This window comes from Sparus aurata, chromosome 20 (genome assembly GCF_900880675.1).
Source record: "Sparus aurata chromosome 20, fSpaAur1.1, whole genome shotgun sequence".
Lineage (NCBI taxonomy): Eukaryota > Metazoa > Chordata > Actinopteri > Spariformes > Sparidae > Sparus > Sparus aurata.
Window position 1 is genome coordinate 16517086 of NC_044206.1, and position 19279 is coordinate 16536364.

At 40.0% G+C, this 19279-nt stretch overlaps 1 protein-coding gene across 1 annotated transcript; it reads right to left on the reverse strand.

Moving 5' to 3' along the window:
* Positions 1-245: 245 nt before the first annotated feature.
* Positions 246-16928, reverse strand: gpam (glycerol-3-phosphate acyltransferase, mitochondrial). The gene is made up of 20 exons (XM_030400353.1): positions 16768-16928; positions 16460-16579; positions 15746-15819; positions 14096-14209; positions 13724-13873; positions 13470-13569; positions 13087-13223; positions 12276-12375; positions 9306-9518; positions 8970-9083; positions 8655-8740; positions 7078-7190; positions 5893-5963; positions 4924-5191; positions 4667-4824; positions 4317-4394; positions 4030-4167; positions 3750-3939; positions 3513-3571; positions 246-3411 (listed from the first exon to the last, which is right to left on the reverse strand). Exons 1-20 carry the CDS (start codon positions 16849-16851, stop codon positions 3295-3297), a joined length of 2484 nt encoding a protein of 827 aa, XP_030256213.1. The 5' UTR covers positions 16852-16928; the 3' UTR covers positions 246-3294.
* Between the last annotated feature and the right edge of the window lie 2351 nt (positions 16929-19279).

Genomic DNA, 19279 nt, shown 5'->3' on the forward strand with positions numbered 1-19279 from the left:
TCACACCTTTCCCCAAGTAATTCATGTGTGTAATTAAGTAATCGCACAGTTGCTTTTGGAAATTCATGAAATCGATAATATTAAATGGTACGTATTCAAAAACTAAAGATACCGTGATTGCTGTCCAAACATTAAGTGTCCCCTCCAATACCAATACATGAAATAAATAGACAGACAACAAACAATTGTTAATCTATCATTAATTTATTTAAAAACAAAATCCAATAATGCCAATTGTGCTTTGCTCCGAGAAAGCAAGAACAAAAAAAAAAAGTGACTTTTTTTTTTTTAGTAGCTGGTGATTCTTCTTTTAATAACCACAAGTTCTCTTGTGTGTGTGTGTGTTTTTTTAGTTTTTTTTTTAAGTTACAATCTACAGTGTTCTTTTGGATTCTCACAAGAAATAAACCTTTTTGTTAACATGCACAAAAACAGAACCAAAAAAACAAAACAAAACAAAACAAAGAAAACACAACAAAAGAACACTACAGTGCATTAAAAAGGCACCTGCTCCCCAGATACAGGCATTTTTGTTTTTATCCTACAAAGTTACATAGTCGTAGAGGGATGTCGTTAATGCAGCTTCAGTATCGATGAGTCTCAACCATCCCCGTCGTTTCTGTACCGACTCCACTGAGTATTCTACAATATCACATTGACCTTTATGGGGACAGATGAGATACATTCAAGAGGTAACACATTTCATCTCCTACACGGAAAAAAAAAAAACTACTGGTCTCTGCGACACAATTCACACACTAAACTGTAAAATACAATTCTCAGGTTAAGTAGAGTTCACATTGAAGGGTCCATGATTAAAGGCGACCAGAGGAAACATGCAGTACAGTACATAAAGTGGTTTGTATCTTGGCGGAGGGGTCCCCTCGGTGTGGGGACTCGTACAGACGGTGGGCTCAGAAATGCTTTGAACGTCAAGATGCTCCCTCGGAACTTCGTTATTTTTTGCCGCACTCTGACCGCGATCCCGTTTTTAATAACATACTTTTCTGTTCTTCGACATGCTATGGGTGTCACTCACCAATCCTCCACGAGTTCTTTTTTTCCCATTTCAGGAAATTCTTGTACACAGATTTGCAAAATCTGCATGAAAATATGCAGGTTTATATTATTAAATAAAGTTTAGAAAAAAAAGCTTTTAAGTTAACTGGTACCAGCAGTGATGCAGACTTGTCTTTAAGCACAAATATTCATTTAAATATACAACAGACACCCACTTCCTGTTTACTTTATTGCCCCGACTGACCGAGAATGTCAATTCAGATCTGTCAGACCTCCTTCACTTCATCAGTCATGGATTTGGGTCAACCTCCCGTCGCAAAAGCACCAACAATTCATCAAACTTACTCTGCCCTCTCCAAACACACTCCCTCTCCCTCTCCTTCCCGTCAGTTGGTGTGCACTCATTCACAAACATTAGCCTGGATGTTGTACGTTTATGTTCTATGCAAAATCTATTCAGACGCAGACTTACACACATATATAGACAAAAGCTAAATATTGAGTCCTGTGGCGTTATCTTACACTAATAATGAGAAACGTTCTGCAGCTGAATGCACAGGCTCTGTGCAATGAGGTTTCACTATGAGGGTTTAATTTCACGCATGTTATGGTATGTTTTTTTTTATATCTAAGTGCTGTACGAAGGCAACTGGATGTGATTGATTTTCTTTAGTTTATCGTTTGCGTTTCTTGCCCAGTTGCCTTCGTATAGCTCTTAGATATACCACGGCCTGGATGACTGAGAATCTTCACCATTGTTTGTTTTCGATGTTCCTGAACGACACATTCTTTAATCCTCACCTGCCTGACTCTTTTTTTTTTTGTCACATGTGTTTTGATCACGAGCTCCTGGTAGTCTGAAGTGTGTTTTTATGACAATTTTAGACTGATTTTGAAAATCTTAACCGAGAACAGTAAAGAAAAGGTAAACTTGATAGACTGTTATTTTCAGAAATATCACTGCTTCTTGCAGCAGTCTGCATGTAATAGAAACCAAAGGAGGAAGACGTCCCCTCCTTCCTTTCTTGACAGTACGACAGAGACACTATATCTTATTCACACAAACAGCCAGCTCTTACAGACTTGACCTTTTCCTGGGATGGATTACACAGCGGATATGTACCATTTATTATCACTACACTATGCAGTTCTTCTGTCTTGTGAATGCCCAACCACTGGAGCGAGGTAATGCTATGACGGCTTTTCTACAGTGAGTTTATAATCAGGGGTGAAAAACATGGTTATCCCAAATCTCTGCGTTCCCTGAACCTGAAAGGCATGACCAAAGAGCTTCTGAGCTTGTTGTATCTGAACTTAAGTGGATGTGATGGCTGGTATTGTAAGTGCTGTGCTATGTCACATTCATTGAAAAGTGAAAAAAGGTGTTGAACGGAGAGGTCAAAGTCACTTTTCATCAAGCAACGAAAAGTGGGACTGAATGCACTTAGATATTAGTGGTTTGAATGCACTTAACTGTAGATGCTCGTTCTTTTTGTGTTTGCCAGGTAGATATTGTTGCACAGCTCGACTGATTTGCTGGAATATAACTGACCAAAGCTGTCTACAGGGTGGATTCGACTTTGACAGAAAGTTTTGTTAAAGAAAATCTGGATATGTATGCATTTTGCAGGGAATCCAATGACACAAGAGTGCATTTATTAAATGCACTATACATGAGAGACATTGATCTTGTGATTTATGTACAGTTTTTCAATTTTCAAAATGAGCCTTTCATCAAACTACATTTTACATGTTTTTCTACTATATGATAGTGGAGCGCACTCGAGAGAATACAGCAGTTTTACAAACGAGCAGAAAGAATCAACATAAAAATGCCTTTGTTGATGGTAATATTTACCATTATTTCCTATGCATATTTTGCTTGTTCACTTGTATAGACGAAAGGCAGCTTGATTTATTCAGATTGCTGTAAAAGTGATTCTTATTCACTAACCTGCTTGAGTATATCTTAAAATCGTGATCATTATTAAAACCTCATGACTTCACGTCAGGAGGTTCCCAAAGGGAGGTACCTCTTCAAAGAACGATACACGTGTTTCATCAGCTGTGCAGTTCTAAGACAAGGAGTCGTAGACTGGAACCAAACGGGAAGACTGGCTTCAAGTCTCTTCCGGCTAACAGCTAATCGTTAGCGGCTGTTACGTGAAGGCACTTCCTGGTAAAGCTTTCCACAGAGTAGCACCTGGGATTGTTTAGAAGTAACCAGTAGAAGCCCTTTGTTGGAAGGAGCCTGGGGTCTGAAAGGTGTCTCGGTCACAGCAGGGTGAAACCTAAGATGTACTGCAGGAGTTTGTTCCGATTGGCCTGAGGTAGAAAAGTGCTGCTCAGCTGTAGAGTCGTCACCCGGTTCTCTCGTCTCTCCTTCAGGACCTACAGAAAAATCAGAACATGGGAGGGGAATCTTAACATCATGACCTGGACATTTAACATAACTATGATCAACAATTTAAATTCAAACAGTAAACTCTTACCCCAAGCTCCTTGAATGTCCTCACTGTATTTTTCACCAAATAATGTGTTGCACTTTCACCTGGAAAAAAAGAGGTCATAAACAACTCAAAAAACACTAATTAAAACCCCAAGTTAATCTGCAATTAAACTCCTTTTTTTGTGTGTAGAAGTGTAATTAAGATATAGCTTTTCTGTGTATTGAAGGATGAGAAATGAAATAATAAAGCAGTGTGTGTGGGGAATTGTTGCAGTATTACCATAAGCAGCCACTCCCCGCTCTGTGCGGGTGAGCAGGTATCTGAAGAGCCTCCCAGTGTAGTCAGACTCAGACATTGGCTGACTCAGACTGTGGACAAAGATCGCCGCTCCGCTATAGGCCTCCAGCACGGGGCTGACGAGTCGCTGCAAGAAGACGAAGAACTCCTGGTGCTCTGCGGAGACGCTCACCTGATTGACAGAAAAAAAAGAAAGTCAAGTCAGCAGGCTTTGATAAAACACTATTAAACAGTGTTTTTAGAAAGTATTATTAAACTAGACCTTTAGGTAGCGATCTCTCTGCTCCTCTCCGAAGTCGCTGTCTTCATCCTCCTCGTCGCTTCTCCAGGAAAGGGGCTCGGGAAACTTTTTGGGCCACGGTTCATCTGTGGGGCTGGGACTCAGTTCCTCCTGGTCCTCCTGGCACACAAACACATATTGCAAAAACAGTAAGCAATTACACTTGACCGCACTCCCCAAGATGTTCACCATGAGGTAACTTCCAGCATCAGTCACAGCTGTTACTTAGTTGTTTTTGTTCACCAGAGGTTTTGCATCTGTAAACTGACCTCTGCCACGTAGAGAACTCCGTACTGGATCAACCGGGTCACTGCATCGTGGAAAACCTGGTAAATAGTCTGACAGGGCTACAAGACAGAGAGGAGGAGAAGAAATGACAAGGGGAAAAAAAACATGTTTCAAATCTCTTTAAACCCTCAACAGTATCAAAAGGAAAAACAAAAACAACCTTATCATAATTGCTCAACTAATGTGCGATTTTACAGGCTAATATCAGTACTAGTGTGTATCATTACTAGTGACTATCAGCACTTCTACCTGTTGTCTTTCCCTGACTATAATAATAATAAATGCTAAGAGGCAGGAAGGTGTCTCGAATGTGACAATACTCAGGACTTACCGGGGCTACAGTCACCTCATTAATAAGGAAGTGGGAGAGCCCGGCGGCTTTGCGAATGAGTCTCTCCTGACTGAGAGGGAGGCTATTGAGACCACCGGGCAGGTTATCAGACTCTGATTCCACCACCATCTCTCTCTGCAGTGACAGGATGCTGCAGGCTGGAGACAAATCATAAGGAAACATCGAACATCAAGGCAAAGATCAGCCATACGCCAGAGTGAACGTGAACAAAAAAACAACCTCTCAGCACGACGTACCAATGATTGCATCAGAAATGAAGACATGGAAAAGGCCGTTGCTGTAAAAGTTGAGCTCGAAAAGCGCCGGCACGGTTTGGCTCGGTGCGATCGTGAACTCTCCATTGCGGTTTGCGCTGCTGGTCACATTGACGCAGTTTCCCAGCAGGTGGAGGGCGCGCATGACCACATCCTCGGAGTTTCCTGAAAAGCCCAGATCGAAATCCCGCGACAGGATCTCCTCCTTCATGTTGAAGAAGTCTTCCACCAGCTTGGAGAGCACAACCCCCTGGAGCAAAGTATATGTACTTTTTATAATCAGGAACTCACATTAAGATTGAGATCTATTTTACATTCGAGACCTGAGCACAAAATAAATAACCAAATAGAACAAAGTAAACATAATGACGACATAAATCTAATAATGAAATAGGAAGAGATTTAAATAACCATTCATATAGATAACAGCACACATTCTTAAACATCCTTGGTGTAAGTAGAACATGGAATAATTATACAATAACAATCTGTAAAATTCTGGGTAAATATTAGAGATGCACTGATCACCCGCCCCCCAGCGAGACCGCCAGCCTGAACTGACAGAAAAAATCTAAATACTACTAAAGATTCAGTGCAACAAAAGGCTAGACTGGGCTTGAGTTTGTGATATGCAGCACTAATCAATTCCTCACTCTGCTGCCACTTACAACAGAGTGCCTGCAGATGGCAGAGGCTCACCGCTGATGCACTGAGCTGGTGAGGGAGGATGCAGGAAGAGCGAGATCGCTAACAGAGTGAGACATTTGTTACTACCATGCAGCGCTTTTTGACATTTGGATCACCTCAGTGTAAGAGAGCGAGCGTGATGGGTGGAAAAAGAGACAAAGAGGAGAAATCCGAGGAACAGAGGTGTGAGGGTAAAAGGAAAGAAGGTGCAGTACACAGTGGGTTTTTGCCAGGAAAGGAGGTTATAAGGAGGACATGGCTTACCTGTCTGTGTCTGTAGAGCAGCAGACAGGCTATGATGTGGGTAGACATGATCGCTGAGGACTTATTCGCCGCTGAGGAAAGATACAATGAGGATATAATGAGCAACACACAGCCGACTGAAGAAAATATCAAAACAGAGACTTGTCAAGCATGTCTTAACAAAGGTTTACAGTAAATAGACTAGTCTTAAATATTTACACTTTTCAAATTTTCAAGACAAAAAAAAAACATGTAAATGCTTTTCAAAGCATCTGATTTGAAAGTCTCTTAAACAGGACAATGGTGGGGGTTAGGACAACACATTAGCAACAATCTATGACAAAAAATATGCTGCAAGACTTAAAATATTAGAGATTTAGCTAATTGTATTGTCTTAAAATAAACTTCTCAATCATACAAAAATGTGCAAGGTGCCAGGTTTGTCTTGGGTGATCAGATACGACATTTTCTTATCACAAAAAAGGCTTGAAAAGACCCAAAACGGAGAACAGACAGAATATATGCAGAGTGTGTGTGTGCACACGTGTAAGGACACAGGTTACTTTTGGTCATCTTGAGCGTGGCTCAAGTTCAGGGGAGCTAAACATTTGTGGTACTGCATTCCTCCCCTCCTCTGCCACTCCATCCTCCCCTTCACCCTTATTGGCTGAAAACAACATGCCATCCAGCTGGAGACTTTGTGATTGGCTGGGAGTAAAGAGCAAAAAGGGCCTAGTGTAGGAGAATGCAGCTGAATGAGCTGGGAAGAACCGGTTTCTGTAGTGCTACCCTGGGGCAAAAAGCCCTGAGTGATGTGGAGCGGATGGACTGATGCTGTGCTGTGTAGGATTTCAATTAATGGAGGCAGTATGAAGGATAGTATATCATGCGTGCTGCTCCAGCAGGTGCACCTTTAACACGGGGTGAAAAGGAGGCAAGTGCAGAAGAAGAAGATAAAAGAGGATTGCTGAATAAAGAAGCAAATGTGCTCCAAACAGGATGTGATGGGCTACATAGTGCCACATGACATTTAGCTGAATGTAGCATCCTGGTAGGGAGACTTTAAATAGGATGGTACTGTGACAATTCATGACCTTCAGGTCTTTTCTTTACTCCAAACTAAAAATATAATGATCCCTAAATATGCGACAGGGCTATAATTAGGGGACATTAAATCCACCGGCTGTGGAGTTGAGAGATTCTTACTGAAGAGGACGTGCTTGGCCAGGTTGTTAATAAGTTGTCGTCTTAAGATGTCGTCGGGCAGCTCTCGGTTCAGCTGCTCCTCCTCCTGCCCCTCAAACAGCTGAGCATCGGGTCTGGAAGAATAATAACGTAACATGTAAACACTGTTTGATGATTGTGACTCTGGAATGAAGAGAGCATGCAGAGTAGAAAAGGAAGGAAGACAACCTGCAGTTGCATAATAAATCATGCTAAGGGGAAAACCCACACACAAAATGTGGGTACGCTATGTTCAACCAGACTCTTCATGCCAGCTTGATGTGATATACATGATAAAAAAGGTGGTTTTCATGTCAAAACAAACACTATGATCCCGAGAGAGGTGAGAAAACGAAGAAAAGTAAGTTGATGCCACCACCAATATAAATTTGAAGAGAATATTTATAAACAGGTGACAAATTCTCTGCTTGCATGATGTGTGTGACCTATATTTATCAACCGCATGTTGGTTCACTTCCTGTCACATATACATCTGCAACCTGAGTGATCGCAGTGTTTTTTCATCCTTCCTTCTGTTAGTAACTTTGCTCGTCACAGTTAGCTTTGAACATATTGTAAACAGTATTTACTGCGGGCTCATTAGCCAATCAGCTCGCCGCGGTGGCTACCAAACTGAAGAAAAGCACCGTCAAGTTTATGAGCAATGATCTTTACTGCTTGCTTACTTTAGTGTAAGTCAGTCACTCAGTCTAAAGAGCCATAGCAACTCAACATAAGCTCTGAAAAAACATTCACTCTAAATGTGACAGGTGAAATAACTAACATAAGGATGAAAAACATTAATCTTTAACAATTAAACAGATATATGTCAGACTACATTACAAGAAGAAAATATAAGGAATTACAAATGGTCGCTGTAATGCTGCAGGGGGGCTAGTGGCTGGAATTGTTTGGGTCACTGCAAATTAATACAAGGCTGTTCTGATTGATCACCTTTATCCCATTATAATACGAAAATTATATGAATTATATATCATCGGAGTCATCAGATCTCAAATCATCGGAACGCCATGTCAGACAGAGCTCTCCTCCTACATCATCAAAACATCAAAAGAGGGAAAAGTCTTTGGGAAGAAACCTTTACTTGTTCCCTCCTAAACTGTTCTCTACTCACTTTTACTCTTTACATACATTTCTTGGCTTACAACATAATCATTGTAAGTCTCAGCTAACTATACGCTGTTTATTTTCAAGACAGGCTTTTCAGTCAACTCTGCTGGAATGAGTCCTGAACTTGTGACTCCAGACCAGCTGGGATGAAACACTGCTGTCCCTGTGCGTCTGTATCAGTTTTATTATGAAGGGACAGCGCTGAAATGTACTGACCCCTGCCAATGCTAACTCAAGTGCTGTGCTCAGATGTCAGATAACAAACCCTGCTGTGAAGTAGCAGGAGGGAGAAGTCGAGTCTGTGACATGAGGGAGGGTTCATGATATTACAGGTGGGACTGTGGGACTGATGGTGTCTGCATGTTCATCGCTCAGAGGAGGATATAACTGATTGCCAGAGTGAGAAGACAGTGTGTGTGTATCCTTACTGAGCAGAGATGATCATGGGCATCAAGGTGTGCTCCAGGGAGACTGGTGGTGGAACATGGCGGCTTCTCTGGGAGTCCAGGTACTCCTAAATTTGACACACAGGAGATTCATTACGAAGCCAAATGGATTATTTTCTCAGTTGAGATTTTTCGCACTTTTGATTTTTTTGCAATACATATGTTGAAAAACCAAAATGTTGCAGTCTTTCCGTTGAAAGACTGCAACATTTTGAGCTTTTCAACAAAATCAACAATCATAATAACTGTAGTTGTATAGTTTAAGTTGTACTGTATGGTGACTTTTAGTTCACCTACCTTTAGGGAGAAGGGCTGGTTGAAGTCAACTCTCACACAGCCGTAGTTTTTCCTCAGCATCCTGAACACTCCACATGCTATTCCCCACAGACTCTCATTCTTCTTCGGTTTGCCCTGAAGGGATTAAGAAGTTCAGATGGTAACAATAAAGACCTGATAATCATCATCACAACCTATCCTATATGACTTGAAGGGTTAAAGTTATCTATAAAACCTCCTGTCCTCGCATTACCCTAACCTAACTAAAATTTCCCCAAAAAATATAACATCTATTCTGTACTTCTGTATGTTGCCAAACAACAGCGCACAAACAACAGACATCATCAAAGCACTTACCAGCTGCTCGCTATTGTAGTTGCCCTCAATAATACGATCATAGGAGATGCCGACTGGCACTACCAGCACGTCTGGGATGGACCCAGTGCACAGTGTGTCTACCACGAGGGACAGCATGCCAGCACGCGCCGTAGACGGCTTGCCACTGCGGGAGCGCGTACCCTCCAGGTAGACCTCCAAAAACTGCTGCTGACGCAACAGCTCCTCTGTATACTGAAGGAAGATTGACAAAACACAGAGAAAAACGTGAAAGTCAGAACAGGGGATGAAGGTGAATGAAAATAGGTCTGTCAATTTATCAGTCTTTGATTTACAGCCAGACAATTTATTGTTGTCATCTTGCTATCAGGATATGAGACTATACATGTATATCATGTGATTTTGGATATCATCATATCTTAACATGGCATAAGAGTTGTCTTTTCCAGACTTTAAAGGCTTTAATACAGTAAAATAATGTAATTTTCTGAATTCACCAGTGTTCTACTACTTGCGTTTACCCAGTTAGTCATTATATCCCCATTACTGTTAATTAAGTTGGGGATCATCCCATTTGCATTTTTCAGGGCAGATAGCGGTAATGATTATTAGTAATCAATGGAAAAGACAACCAATATTTGGAACCGATATACCAATTTACTCAAGTACTGTACTTACTATGTACAATTTTAAGGCAGAGCTCCAGACCAACTGTTTACACTGGTTGCAATAATTTAGCTGCACAGAGTAATACATTTTAATTATATATTTTTTATATTTTGTTCAAAGGCAACTGTCTACACACCCAGTCGGTGTGTGTAAAACATGTTTTTAATATAATATTATATCTCCCAGGCCTTCTTGACAGGGAAAAAGGAAAGACCGACATTGACTCCATTGCAAGGTTGAAGTGTAGCAATGTGAGTGCTGTGCAGCCGCAGTCTATGCGTCCTGCATACAAGTTAAAAAATGAGTGGTGGTAAGCAACAGTTTGACCCCCAAACACACCGCAGAGAACTGGGAACGTGCCAATTCTACCATGTTGTGTAACGGAAACCATCTGAGTACAGTATGTACACAGCTGTCTCTTTGCTATGTAGACACTTTTGAGAAGAGAAGCATTGTCCTGAAATGGACTGCAGCCTGTGGCCTTTAGCTGTGAGAGAGGACAGACATCCAGGTTCGGCTTTCACCGGAGCAACTGAAATTAGAGCAGCACATGGCTTTTTTCTTTTTTACAGCTTGCACTTTTGCCTGTGAAGGAGCTCGGCTAATTACATTTGTATGAGTGACACAGGCATGCCAGATTAAAATCTTATCTCGAAGTGTTCTGTGCGCAACTTACTACAAATATGGTGGAAAATATGCATAATCTGTTTGATGGAATGTGAGGTAAAATATTGTTGGTAGATAAGGGATAAAATGTAGGTCATCATTTCCAACAGTTGCTCATGTCTTCAGCTGATTACTCTTATCTAAGGGGGACAATACACATCATCTCAGAGGTACAATGCGCAGTCTTTGTTGGTTTCATGTCTCCCCTTTCTCTCATCCACAGACTCCAAACATACAATTTAACAGCAATTCTCAAACCAGAGAGATTGGGACAAATAATTAAATAAACTAAGAAGCCTTGCTACTTAGTCGAAAGCACATTAAGAGACTTCCTTCTACAAGTAGCTTATGGTGACGACAAAGCTTTTATATTAATGTGAACAGTCGTTTGCATTCATGCTACGTTAGATTTTCTTGTTAGCAGGTGGTTGTTAAGCCACGTCATCCAAATACTGGTGCTGAACAAAAAGTTCAGATTTGAGGTTTAATCAGATGATAATTTCTCACTCAGTTCAGTCAAACAGCTTTTGCCCCTGTGACTTTCTTAAGGGAGATGTAAAATGCATACACCAGGGTGGAATGTAGGGCTAAAACTAACAATTAGTGTCACTGTTGATTAATCTGCCTAATCCCCTTTAAGGTTAATAGTCCATGAACTGTTATAAAAATCTGAAAAATGCTCGTCAGAAATTCCCAGAGACTAAACTGACACATTCAAACTGCTTTTTTTGTCTAAGCAACAGTCAAACCAAACACTCTCTACCTACTATTATAAATTAAGTAGAAAAGCAGCAAATCCCAAGAAGCTTGAACCAGCAAATGTTTAACATTCAGGCTAAAGACAATTTATTGATTGTCAAAATAGTGTGCAACTAATTGGGGGGGGGGGGGTGTCCATGGAGTTATCATTGGTGGCGCAACAGAGATAACAAACAAGCCTGAATGAAGTGACAACGCATACTTCACCCTCGGCTTCACGAGTACAACCTTGGGTAATGAAGAGAGACCACAGTGTGTGGGGTGTCTCCAAATCTTAGCTTCGGAGCATATAATCTACTTGGAGACAACGCATACTGAACACAGAAGCTTGTTGACTTGCGAGAAAAAACTACTTTACTCTACTGTTTTCCAATCACAATGAAGTTGTAGTTCTGTATTAAACAGAGACATGCAAAAGACGAATATGCCTGTCGGTGGGTGTGGGGGCTTGAAATATTGTTATCTACAAAAGTGGGGCCCCAGAACATACGTTTGGGAACCACTGTGTCAGAACATGTATAAACCTTCTATAAAAACCTAAACCTTATAAATCTTGCCACAGAGCAAAGTCTACAGAATATAGTTTTATCTTAACACACTCTAATGTGTAAAATTACAAGATCAATCTGTACAAAGACTTATTTTCTAGTCTTCATTTTAAGGTGTACTGTACAAACAGAAAAAGAAAGAGCTGGGCTGACATTATGTAACCCAGGCTTTTTACTCTCAATCACTTGGGAATGAAAAGAGCACAGAGAAGAGAAGCATGAAGACAACCTGCAGCTACATAATAAATCATGGTAAGAAAAATACCACACACACACATTAACTGAATTTTAGCAAGGGCTTGTTAGACCAGCTTTTCCTGTAGAAGACAAATAGACTCTTGGGACTTACTGCTTGTAAGAGCGACCGGTACAGAATGTCTTTCTTCCCGTCCTCCGTCTCCTCCATTTTCCGTCGTATGAAGAATCCTCCAAGTTTACGGATCAGAGTGCTAAAAACAAAAAAAAAGTCTGATCAAACACTCAACATTAACTGTAAAGACGTTTTTCAATTATGTATTCACTGTGACTACCGTAGTTATTTCTCTTTAAGAATTGTGATTATTGTGAAAATTTAATTTGACATAAATAACAAAACTATTGCTGACAGCTGAACACACAGTAGGTGGTTCCCTACAATCTGGAATAAACCAGTTGGCATCGAATTACTGTCTTTATTCATGGATTTCTAGTTACTTATGTGCCAAACCTGTAACCTATAACACTCTTCTTGCTTTTTAAGATTTTTTACTTATTCATTCCTTAATATGTCATATTTTGTATCTTACTCCAGAAAGCATGGGGTGGAGAATTAGTTTCTGGTCGTTTTAAGTAAAGATGGCTCAGGCTGATATTTCTAAGGCCTGTATTAGCACCCGTGTTCAGTTTAAGAACCTCAAATACTTTCTGAAGCCTGTGAGGATTAAACAGATTCAAAACCTGTTGTCAGGCTACACAGCCATTTATATTACCTCGTTGTAAAATCAGTGTCAATCTTCAGTCTCACTCTTTAGTTCAGCTTCAATTCCTCTCTGATCTATATCCAAAGAATTCCCTTTCTTGTGATATCAAACTGATCCTTTGCATGTTTTTACTCACAGAGAGTAGAAAAATCACTTTTATTTCAAGATCAAACTTGACACGAGGCTTCGTGGGTCTTTTACCTGAGGATGGGGATGCTTAGGTTGTTTCCTGCAGCAATGTGCGGGGCTTTGATGTTGTGACAGAACAGGATCAAGGTGATGAGCAGGTAGTCGATGTGGGATTTGTGTACGGGCAGGAAAACCATGGGCACATTTTGCTGAAAAGACAAGACAGATGATTTAACAGTTATTGATTTAAAAAAACGATGTTTTTGTAACTGTCACTAATCAGTGGTCCAGTGTGTAAATCACAAAGGCCTCAATATTCACCATAACAAGACAATAAGTCATAAAGTGTGAACAGTACAGTACAGTATATCTTGTATAGGGTGTCACAGATACGCATATCAGATCATGTTTCAACAGTACAATCCATTTTCTCTGTATGTGTAGTTGCTGCTGACCTCTGTGGCAGCTTTCTTGACCATTTCCAGCTGGCCCTTGTGGATCTGGATGCTCCAGAAGAAACCATTAAAAAGCCTCAGAAGGACCCATCCTGTCAGCCTGAACAAAGAGTACAGAGTTTTAGCGTGAGGCAAAAATCTAGTCCATTTTTAGTGTATGGTAACATAATGGCATGCACTGATTCTGTCTACAATTCATACCAGACAGTGAAATAAATATTACACTACATTATGGAATAAATTAAACATGATACCTGATAAAGGCTGGTGAAATGTTGGCCACCATCTCCTGGAGGAATGCCCTGGCTTTCTGCTTCACTTTACTGACAGCTTTCTGCTCCTGGCCAGACTGACTGGCTGCAGCATCCAGATCTGTGGCCACCTCCACAATAGCACTCTCAACCCTGCGACGGACAGAATCACAGCATAAACATCTTCTGGCCTAAAAACACCATAATTTGAAACATCTGAATGCAGCATTATTCCTATCAAAATCTAAATTAATCTGCTATTGTTTTGCACACTTTATCCCCAAGATTGTTTCCATTTTCAGGGTATTTTAACAATGCTAAATTCCCCAGGTTTGAAGGCTTTCCAACAATGTCTCATGTTATATCAACTCTGACCTGCTGTTGTTGAGCACGTTGTCCACTACATTCCTGGTGAACATGTCCTTGTTGACATCTCTCTCCATGACAAACAGCACATAACTCAGCCTGCGCGCCAGCCATCCCCGCTGTCTGCATGAGCACACACATAGAAACACACAGATCAATGCATAGAAAAACGGCCAGTTCAGAGCAAAAATTCAGGACGAGAAAAGTCTCCAACGTTCTGAAAACCTGCCAGTTCACACCAATGCGACTAGACAGGACTGTCTATTATTGCCATAGTAACATCTATCTGCACTTCTGTGCTTCTTACAGCCCACTTTTTTTCAGGCTTTCTTGGAGCTGGATATGATTTATAGCATCTTAAAATATGAATGAACATAGTCATATTGGGAGTTACTTGCTAGAGCTTAATTTCTAGTATTGATGAAATGGCAAAAACAAAAGGTGAGTATAAAGCAAGTGTGTGGAGCAGAGGAAAAGTTTGGCAGTGCAGCTTGTCAATTTAGCAGAAACAGCTGTTCCTCAACCAAATTAATGACATGATTTCTCTTTTCCTGTTCAAAACTCTAAACTGACTTCCCTACAAGTTGACGGGCTATTGAAAAAAAGGTGACATGTTTGTTAAACCAGCCACTAGCAACCTGACAGGCAAATATCCGCTGGCTTGTGTCAAGCTGAGAACTGAGACGTTCACATCTCTGAAACTTCTCCATTCAATGTTCTAAAATGGTTTTTTTCTCGTTGTGAAACTTTGGTCTGTACTGGGCTTTGAGAAGAGAACACATCCTCAAATAGATAATATGCATGGCTACACTTATGACTGCATTAACATATTTGGTGTAGAGTAATTTAATTTAATCTAATTAATGTAATTTAAGTATCTGTTGATATAAACATCTCTGAAAACACTTCTCAAAAATCTAAGTGTCTCCATCACAAAAAAAAAAAAACCTGACTGCCAGAGTCTTGAGACTGATTTCCTGGTAATTCATCACATTTTTAGGAACCAGAGATCAGCTGGGGCTCACATATCTATTACATACAGCTTTCTCAATGGCGTTAATGGATGTGTTTATGTTAGTTTTGTTACACCTTGCTAACCTCACACACAATGACAACACAATGACATACAACACAATGACTGTGTAAGACAAAACTAACTACAACAACTTGGCAATACTGACATCAGCCAACCTTGGCTTCAGGATTATACTTATACATGTTTTTTTCAGTGTATCCCATGCAATTTGGAGCATTACTGTATGTATAGTAAACAGCCTCCATGTTAATACTTTTTAGGATTGCGGTATAAAAGGTGCCTCTGTGCTAAGGTCAGTCACTGGATGCATGTGTCTGGAGTCAACTGACAAACACACTCAATTATTCATCTGTCTACCTTTCCACTGTTTCACAGGTGGGTCCTCTTGACTTAAAGCCATTTATTATACACAGGTTGGTAAGGAGGCCAGCATTGATTGTACTACACAGCAAGAGTTAGAGCTCTCGCTGTTGTTGTGAGGTGCAAATTAAGAGTCATGAGATGCCAAAGCAACAACTGAAAGGTTCCATAGGTTGAACATGTTCCTCTTGCCAGGCCAATGGACTGCTGAGAGCCAAATACTGTGGAAGGAAGTGAAATTATAATGGAGAAGATTTTTTTACCTGGTGTGGGTTTCATTGATGTAGATGACATTGCGTAGTCCCAGAGATGGAATACTGGCGTTGAATAGTCTCTCCTGGGAACCAAACAAAAAAGGATCATTATTATGAAGACTATATAGGATCTTAACATAACTCAGGAGCTTTGTTATCTTTGACAAGTACTGGTTCATTATAGGACAAGTATTTGCACGTAAAGCAGACTGATTTCCAGATGAGCAATCTATAGAGATAAGCAAGATGGAGCCATCATTGTCTCTTCTTGAGATAGTCGTCAGATTGGCCCAGAATTTACAGTCTGGTCTGATTTTGCTAAACAGTAATTTATGCAGCAGTTCAGAAAAAAGTCATCTCCCTCATGCCATTTCATTATCTCCTTGCATTTTATTTATCGCAACACTCGTATTCTTTTTACCACTGCTGCAGAAAAACTTACTCTGAACCTTTTAGAAAAAACACATTCTAAAACAAATTCCACACCACACTCAGCTGATAACTGACAACTGGCCAATGTTTGTACCATCTTTAAAAGACACACCAGGTAAGACTGTACATCTTGTGTCTTCAAACAGCCACAATCAATTGTTTTTGGCGAGCACTATACACAAGATATCGATCCTTTTCTTCATTTATGTCAGAGCAGATAAGTTCATTTGCTGAAGTCTAGTCAGGTCCAGAGTATTATGTTAGAGTTAATTAGCTGTTGTGTAACTTTACCCAGCTCTGTGGTGTACAGGAGTGACAGCAGCGGCCCACAAAGGGCCTCTTTCTGTTCAGCAGACCCTCTTTCCATGTACTGGTAACACAGCGCAGGACAGACGGACTGGTGCTGCGGTCCTTGGAACACATCACCACACGAAAATCATTAAACGTTAAAAAGAATAACAAACACACAGAAATGGATCTGTATAAGGAACACCAAATGCACTTAAAAAAGATTAAACGCCCATGATCTGACAGGATGTGTAATGCTGATCCTTCTGTTCAATGGCATTACGAATATATATTGTTGATCTGTGGCTTACCGAGTCTTCATTGGGATGTTTCCAGCGGTTACACCACTGCTCTCCATTGTTGACCTGCAGCAGCAAGCCATCTGACACCTCCATATTCTCTGCTGTCCTTTCCTCTCCCTCCAGATCACACACCACTAGCTGGCAAGCTGGAAAGACACAGGGACATCATGTCAGATGATATAGCAAGTTATCTTTCTCAAAGTCTTAGTATTACCACATAATTTACCTTACAATAGATGTTAGTTCCTGTTTTGTGTGACACCACAAGTCAATCACATCATAATATAAATATATGAGCATGAAAATATTAAGAAGAAACTAGTGATACTAGAGGAAGACTATAGCAGATGTAGGTGTTAAATCTTCAGCTAGCTCATTATTACTATTTCAATGTGATCTTATGTGATCCTGTCTATTTTATTCAATTAATTTAACTTCCTGTGAGTCTAAGCCAGTTGGTATCATTTAGACTAGACTACTAGACAACTATAACCCTACTCTTAATAATTAACATAACAAGGTGCTCAAACTTTACTGCAATACAGATTGGTAGATTTGAATTTAAAGAAAACACTCAATTAGCATGTTTGAGACTAACTGATGAATGAAACCTTGAATGCACAAACTGTGCAACAAAGGGATTAGTTCAGATTTCTACAACACAAACAAATCATTATTTGTGCTGTAATCTATACATGTAGCTCTACACATGCTGCAACATCTGCCTCTGCTGAGCCCTTTAAGCGCATGAGCACAGAGCGTGAACCAGATGTCACCAGCCTCACTTTGACAGGATTGCTTAACACACGCAGTACTGCCTCAGGGCCCCTCCCACATGATGCATCACTCTGATAGTATAAGTTGAGTTTACCCAAGACCTGTTTGCTCCAGTCAGGCCAGATTTTCTGAGTATTGTCAGGGTTACATTGTTTTTCACTAGTCCCTAAACACAATTATAAATAGTGGGATGGTCTGCTGTGGTTCGAGTAACTGACAACAAACCAGAGCAGAGAGCAATTTGCGCTACACACCCAATCATCTGAGACTGAACAACCTCTGGGAATAAACAGGTGACAGTCCTATTTTAAATAAAAGTCTACTGTACAAATACCATAGATTTGTAATCAACTGGATTTATTCATGCTGGTGTTTCTTTTGCCGCTACTTCATGCATGTGCCAACATTGTCTTATCATTTCTTTAAGTTGCACTTCTGCTTTTGTGGTATTTTTGATACTTGTTTACACAGTTGATGGGTAGGACAGAGCCACTCAGCCATCTTCAGACACTTAACAACTGACTTCCCTAAACCAAGATCATGATAATTGAACCACATTTGATTTTGGCTGACAAAAAACTTAAAATGTACTTAAAAGTTTAACTCAAATTAAAATTATCTTTGTCAAACTAAATTGTTCCTTATTAATGTGCCATTAAAACAAGCAAAATACTAAAGGTAACCTGTTTATCTACAGAAGCTGCAGTTACATTACAGGTAAATGTACACATTTATCACAAGCCAAACTATTTTCTAGTGTGTACACAGGACTTAGTCCGATGGACGAGAGCAGGTTATCTAGATTCATAATACCAAAATCAGACTCCATCAAGTCGTGCAGCTCAACAACACATAATAATAGGGAAACCTGAACAACAACCCAGATGAGGTTAGGGATGAGTCACTATTGTATTCGCTGGAGCTCTACAGGTTAGTTAACTAATGGATTATAAATCAATCAGAATGGCAAAAATCGGAATGTAAAATAGGAGTATTCACTCTGATCAGGTCTGGCTGTTTTGAGTATTTGTTAGAGCACACCTTCACAGTTTCAGGCAATATAGTACTATAGTTCTACGAAATAGAGATATAGGCAATTTCTTTAACATTTACAAGGGAATACACTGGTCTTATAGCAATTAATATCTTTAAAGTTGCAACAATTAATTGACTGATTTATGGTCAGCTACTAAATTAATCGGCAACTATTTTTATTATTGTGGTTATTTTTTATGAACAAAAAGTCAAAATTCTCTTATTCCAGCTACTAATTTATAAGTGAATATTTTCTGATTTCTTCACTTCTCTGTGACAGTAAACTGAATATATTTGGGTTTTTGGACTAAATAAGACCAAAACTCTTGTTATTTTATCTCTAAAACTACATTTTGTTTTTGTGCAAAATCATTTTTAGAAAGTTTTTTCTTATACTTAATACTTCGTTGAAGTGATTTATCCTGCTGATATTTTGATACGACATTGTGAGGATTGAAACGCTGTAAAATACTGTTTAATTTTTTTTTTTCACCAATAACACACTACTATTGGTTACTGTCTTGTTAACCTTTTGTAACAATAGAGTTGTGCAGCGTCTGGGCCCCAAATCCCCACCAACAAGACAAAAGAAAAGTTTGACATTGTCCCACTCTGCCTGTGTTAACTCCAGTGGGACACACTGGGGTTTGGTTTGTTTGGTCCCACATTCTACACATGTCAGTGCTGGTTGAAAGACACTTGACTGGAA

Excerpts from the sequence above, each read along its gene's own strand:
- gpam (XM_030400353.1), bottom strand. The coding sequence starts at position 16,851 with ATGGAGGTGTCAGATGGCTTGCTGCTGCAGGTCAACAATGGAGAGCAG. Across the intron at positions 5,192-5,892 it reads TGCTCTACAGACACAGACAG|GGGGTTGTGCTCTCCAAGCT; the intron begins GTAAGCCATGTC and ends ACTTTGCTCCAG. Across the intron at positions 3,412-3,512 it reads GGACATTCAAGGAGCTTGGG|GTCCTGAAGGAGAGACGAGA; the intron begins GTAAGAGTTTAC and ends ATTTTTCTGTAG.